The following is a 6667-nucleotide window of genomic DNA, read 5'->3' as shown; positions in this document are numbered from 1 at the left end:
TATAAAATCATTGATTTTAATCCTATTTAATTTATTCTATGTATTTGTTGTCAGGATATGTGTGATGCTGTCAGGGCCGGTTCACTTGCCCTTCCCTAGTTACCCATGAGATAATGGTGGGCCTTCATCTTGAGCCGCTGCAGGCCCTGTGGTGAAGGTGCTCTCACAATACTGTTATGGATGAATTTCAGACTTTTGCCCCAGTGACGATGAAGGAACGGCGATATATTTGAAGGGTACAGTAGCATAGTGGTTATGTTGCTGGTCTAGTAAACCAGAAGACTGGACAAATGAATCAGAATTCAAATCACACCAGCTGGGGAATTTAAATTCAATTAATTGAACAAATCTGAAATAAAAAGCTAGTGTCAGTAATGGTGGCTAAGAAAGTACCAGCTTGTCATAAAAATACATCTGGTTCACTAATGACCTTGTTTAGGGCAGGAAATCTGCTGCCCTTACCTGGTCTGGCTGAAATGTGACTCCAGATTCACTGCAATGTGATTGACTCTCAACTGGCCACTGAAATGGCTCAGCAAGACAGTCGCTTGTCACAGGCGGCTCACCTCCACCTTCTCCATGGCAATTAGGGTTGGGCAATAAATGCTGGCTTTGCCAGCAAAGCCCACCTCCCAAGAATGAATTATAAAAATGATTTCTTAAGCGTCATCATGATTTTAAAAGCTTCAAAATGTTTTATTGATGGTCATTATCATTTACAAAGGGTTAGAAAGATCTGTAAAGTGCTGTAATGATGGAAAGCATTACAAAGGATTATAATGACTAATAAAGTCCTGGTGGCGGGCCTTCTCCTCCCCGGGCTGGGCTGTTCGGGCTCCTGTGGGCTGGGCCAAGTCGGTCTTCTCCTACTCGCCGCCCGCTCTCGTGGAAACTGGAGCTCCAGCTGCTGCTGCCCTCAGGAAGCCCGCCTGCCTCCCGCCAGCAGGGCAAGGTCCCGAGAGACAGCAGCAATTTTTGTGCGGCGTCCGAGAGCCGCAATCTTTGTGCGGGGCCCCAGAGCCGCCACCTTTGTGCGGGACCCCAGTGCCACCATTTTTGCGTGGGGCCCCAGAGCTGCCAACTTTGTGCGGGGACCCCAGTGCCGCCATCTTTGTGCTGGGCCCCAGAGCCGCCATCTTTGTGCGGGGCCCCAGTGCCGCCATCTTTGTGCTGGGCCCCAGAGCCGCCATCTTTGTGCAGGGACCCCAGTGCCGCCATCTTTGTGCTGGGCCCCAGAGCCGCCATTTTTGTATCGGGCCCCAGAGCCGCCATATTTGTGCGGGACGCCAGTGCCGCATTCTTTGTGCTGGGCCCCAGAGCCACCACGTTTGTGCGGGACCGCAGAGCCGCCATCTTTGAACTGGGCCCCAGAGCCGCCATCTTTGTGCGTGGCACCTGAGCCGCCATATTTGTGCAGGGCCCCACAATATCAGGCCCAGGGAAATTTCAACTCTGAGGCTGCAAATTCTCTGATTCTTCTCACCCTTTAATGAATTTTACAATCAGAGTAAAGGGATATTTCCCCACATTCTTCAACTGCTCTCTGAACTTAGTCTGGGTCACGGCATAAATCCCAGTGTTTGTGCAGCAACTCAGCAGCTGCAGCATGAATCCCAGCTCCATTACATAATTAGGTAGAAATACAGACTGATACCCCAAATCAACCATCCGGCTCCATAGAGAATACACCATAAACATTGCCCATAACAGGATGAAGTTGCCGGAGATAACAAGCAGTAAAATGATGGATTTCCTGCGGCTCTCTATCTCGGGGTCTCTGGGACTCTCCCCACTGCTGGGACCCCGGAGCCTCCTGCGGGCTCTGCTGGACACTATAATGTGTCTGACGGTGACAGCATTGAGCAGCAGAATCACCACAAATGGGACACACGGGGTGAGAATATAATGAAGGAGCTCGATTGTTCCCCAGACCCGTGAATACCGAACATCCTCTGTGACAGCACAAAACCAGGGGAGGTTCATAAGCGTATACCAACCTGAGAACATAAAATACCAGGTGATGCTCTTTAAACCGCTCAGCACAGTCACTGTTCCCAGAACCACAGCCGCCGTTTTCTCAGTGCAATATTTAGTTTTCAGCTTCTGGCAACAAATGGCCACAAATCGATCAAAGGTGAAAGTGACGGTGAACCAGACAGAACAGTCTGTGGCTGCAAACAGCAGGACGGCGTGGATATTACACACGGGGATGTCCCACAGGAAATAAAACTGTTCACTATAAACAATCGGAATGTGCCTCAATATCAGGTCGAGGATAACGACCAGTAGATCCGCCGTTGCCATGGCCACCAGGTAACAAGTGACACATTTGGAGAGACCGCACTTTCCCCGAGACAGGATCACAATCGTCACTAAGTTCACTGTGAGGAAGAGAAATAAACAGAAATTATACATCAGGCTGGGAGCAAGAGCAGCAGTTTGATGGAATTCGGGGAGGAATCTGCAACACATCTAATTCTATTACCTGTGGAGCTGATACAGGATTTATTGTGTGGATAACTGGGAATACATTGTGGAATCAATAAATTAAATTGGAATGACTACCACATGAAAATAACAGATGTTTGATCAATGAGGGATTAAATGATCAATCTACCTTTAGCCCAACAGACAAAAGCACCGCCTGAGGTACCCGGGACACAAACGACCAAAACCTCTCAGGAAGACTTCCTGTCTCGGGATCAGTCAGCATTTGGAGCGGAGATGTTCGCTTCCATGCCCCTGTGTTAGGGAGAGGGAAATCCCACTTGGATTCCTGCTCCTGTTGAGAATATCCGTTCTATTTAGAACTGAAAATGCATACAACAGCAACCTAGGCATGCAATAATTACAGGCAATTGTATGTAAAATGTACGGATGTAATGTGACAATGCTGAGATAATAAATACAAGTGCACTGCAGTTATAAAGATAACTGGGCTCTCAGAAGTATTTTGAAGATTGAGTTTTCCACATTTCTGTTGAAATACTCAAACCATCGCTCAATGAAAGGAAGATTTTCCAAATAACATTGCAAATTTCATCAATAAGAATGGACTCTGAATTAAAGTCAATAGTGATGATTGAGCAGGTAATGTCCCAATAAATGCATTTATCAGCATCGAAATCAGACGATTTATCCCACAGACAACATGTCGCCGACTGCTGTGTAAAATATCTGAACACAAATAGAAGAGATTTATTCTTGTACTTTTTCACCTGTTGTTTCCATCTTGTGTAGAGAATATTAGACGAGAAGATATCAAAGGGTTTTCTTATAATCATTACTTCAGTTACAATCAGCGGGGATTGTTTATCCTGAAGTACAGCAGGAGGCAATAGAGAATCACTCTGGGTCTCTCTGACAGATCCACTGAACTGTGACAGACGGGCAAGGGAGCTAATTGTGAATTCAAAACAATGATTGGAAATAAATGTATTGAAATTTGGCTGAATGAACGTCGTGTGAGAATGTAAATTATCCTTGTAATCCTAGTTTAACCATCAGAAGCAGTGCCACTAATGCAGAACTGGAGAGGGTGGGAAAGGAGACACTGACTGGAACTGAATGATCAGCGGATATTTCAGGCAATTGAAGATGTGGATGTGATCTGCCAGGGCTTGTTCCTGTGACTCTAAGTAGCCACACTTAGCATCAGGTGAAAACCAAAGCAAAATAATGCAGATACTGAAAATCTCAAATGAGAGCAGAAAATGGTGGAAATACTCAGCGTGTTCAGCAGTATCTGTGGAGAGAGAGAGAAACAAAGTTAACGTTTCAGGTCGATGGCCTTTCGCCATTCGGTGAAAAGTCTCTCAAACCAAGACAGCATTCTTCTGATCAGATACTACTGTTCAGTGTAGATAGCAAACTGAAATACGTTAAATAAAGAGTCACCGCCAATACATTTGCTGGAGTTCAATACAGAACTGTTGAATCTTGGTAACATGACATCTCCTTCAGAATCAATGGCTGACAGCAGCGTAGATGGGATGGGGAACAACAAAGAGACAAACACAGTGAAACATGCAGGGAAAAAATATTTGGTTAGCGCCTTCAGGGGGCGCTAGATGCTTAGCGCCTGTTCACGGCTATTATAGCACCGCTCGCGAAATTGATCAGTCATTTTGCACGATCTCATGCCCCCACAGATCATGACATCCAGCAAGCATGCAACGCCCTGGACCAGATATTGAGTCACGTCCCCTGCCTTAGCACCTGCTAGAGTGGTAGAGTGGATCATTTTCAAGTCGGGAACGGGCTGAGAGAGCGTTATTTAATGGCGGCCGTTTATCCCATTTATTGTCTGCAAAATATTTGCTACATGCAGGTTGAGTGGGAGAGAGATGTCTGGAGGGATTCGGCGCTGACCGAAGGAGTTTCGGGTCCTCAGCACTACTTTCCAGGTTCATTTTTATTTCACCTTCCTTCTAACGATGTTTAGAGTCTTCGATGGGGAATGCACTAAATCGGGGCGTCGTCATCATCCAGCTTCACCTTCGGAGGCAGCAGATGTGGAGACAGAGTGGCAAACATGGCCAGTAGGAGGAAGGCTATCAGGCCTCTGCACAGGAGTCCTCACTCTCCCAGGGTATTCAGGGAGTAATTCTCCTCCTATATCCATTTGTCTGAGGAGCAGTGTTTCCAAAGGCTGTGCTTCAGCGAGGAGCTGGTCACTGAGCTCCGCCGCCTCCTGCAATGAGATCTGCAGCCTCAGTTCAGGACCAGGACATCTCTGTCGGTGGCTGTGAAGGTGACAGTGGCTCTGAATTTCTAAAACAGCGGTTCCTTTCAGGCTTCTACTGGGGACATAGCAAATATCTCCCAGTTTGCTTTTCATTGTTGCATCCAGGAGTTGACAAAGTCATTGTAGAAGAGGAGATGCCAGTACCTCTCTGCCCATGAACCAGGACAAAGAGCGTGAATGTGGCTTTGCGAGGATAGTGGGCTTCCCCATGGTTCAGGGTGCCATTGAATGCAGGCATGTGGCATTGTGGGCTCCTCATAAGAATGCAGAGGTCTTCTGAAACCACAAGGGTTGCCACTCTCTGAATTTCCAGTTGGTCTGTGACCACAAACAGCTCATACTCACCGTCAATGCCCGCTATCCTGGCAGCAGCCATGATACTTATATCCTGCGCCAGTCTGGTGTCCCAGATTTCTTCCAAGCACCGTGTCAACCTAGTGGATGGCTCCCCGGGGACACGGGTTATCCACTCGGCACCTGGCTGATGACACCGCTCTGTAACCCCAACACCCCTGTCGAGCTGCAATACAATGAGAGCCGTAGCGCCACCAGGAACCTCATAGAACAGACGGTCAGCATCTTGAAACAATGGTTCCGGTGTCTGGACCACTCAGGTGGAGCCCTGCAGTACTCTCCCGAGCGAGTCTCCCTCTTCATTGTTGTGTGCTGCATGCTTCATAACAATGCAATCATGAGGGCCCAGCTATTGCCACCAGGGATTGGTGTACCACCTGAGGAGGAGGATGAAGGGGGAGAAGAGGAGGAGGATGATGAAGAGGAAGATCAGCAGCACCAACGTGGGAGGGAGGCGAACAATCACCCGATCAAGCCCCCTCACAGTCTTATATGTTTTGATAAGATCACCTCTCATTCTTCTGAACTCCAATGAGTAGAGGCCCAACCTACTCAACCTTTCCTCATACGTCAACCCCCTCATCTCCGGAATCAACCGAGTGAACCTTCTCTGAACTGCCTCGAGAGCAAGTATATCTTTTCTTAAATATGGAAACCAAAACTGCACGCAGTATTCCAGGTGTGGCCTCACCAATACCCTGTATAACTGCAGCAAGACTTCCCTGTTTTTATACTCCATCCCCCTTGCAATAAAAGCCAAGATTCCATTGGCCTTCCTGATCACCTGCTTCACCTGCATACTAACCTTCTGTGTTTCATGCACCAGGACCCCCAGATCCCTTTGTACTGTAGCACTTTGCAGTTTCTCTCCATTTAGAAAGTAACTTGCTCTTTGATTTTTTCTGCCAAAGTGCATAACCTCACACTTTCCAACATTATATTCCATCTGCCAAATTTGTGTCCAATCACTTAGCCTGTCATTATTGTGGGCAGCCATGTGTTTGGCAGATGTGCCTACCATAGTTGAATAACCGTTGCTGTGTGCAGCCATGTGTTTGGCAGATGTGCCTGCCACAGCTGAATAGCCGTTATTCTTTGCAAGGTGTGGGGTGTGCATGTGTATTTTATGGGATGGCCATAGGTCTTGGATGAGTGTTGGGCATTTGTGTTTGTAAACCCTCTGGGCACAGAGTGAAGTTGAGATGGAGGGATGTAGAGGTATTGAAAAGCAGGTACTCACCCTGATCACACGACTGAGGTCGTTGAAATTCTACCGACATTGGGTGTGGGTCCTTGGCATCAGGCTCCCCGAGGTGACATGCTGACCCACCTCCCTCCACACCCATCTAAACTCCCGGGTCAATAGCCGCCTGCCACTCTCAGGGAACAGCACTGCCCGTCGCCGTTCAACAGCGCCAACCAGAGCCACCAATGCCTCCTCACTGCAGTGCCCAGCTCTTACTCTGGGCCTCTCCATTATTTAGAATTAATAACTGGACATAAATCCTTACTATGAACACCAACAGTAGTGAGGAAGTAATAGTACATATTTTGTATAACATTACA

General features: G+C 47.5%; 1 protein-coding gene across 1 annotated transcript; it reads right to left on the bottom strand.

Moving 5' to 3' along the window:
- Nucleotides 1–678: 678 nt before the first annotated feature.
- On the bottom strand, nt 679–6430 carry LOC147082085 (putative G protein-coupled receptor 139). The gene has a single exon (XM_085980454.1). It carries the CDS (start codon nt 2470–2472, stop codon nt 1480–1482), a length of 993 nt encoding a protein of 330 aa, XP_085836580.1. The 5' UTR covers nt 2473–6430; the 3' UTR covers nt 679–1479.
- Between the last annotated feature and the right edge of the window lie 237 nt (nt 6431–6667).

The sequence above is a fragment of the Somniosus microcephalus genome, unplaced genomic scaffold (assembly GCF_052327205.1).
Source record: "Somniosus microcephalus isolate GS21.2 unplaced genomic scaffold, FLI_Smic_1.0 scaffold183, whole genome shotgun sequence".
In the NCBI taxonomy this organism is placed as follows: Eukaryota; Metazoa; Chordata; class Chondrichthyes; order Squaliformes; family Somniosidae; genus Somniosus; species Somniosus microcephalus.
This window is presented reverse-complemented; position numbering and strand designations above follow the sequence as displayed.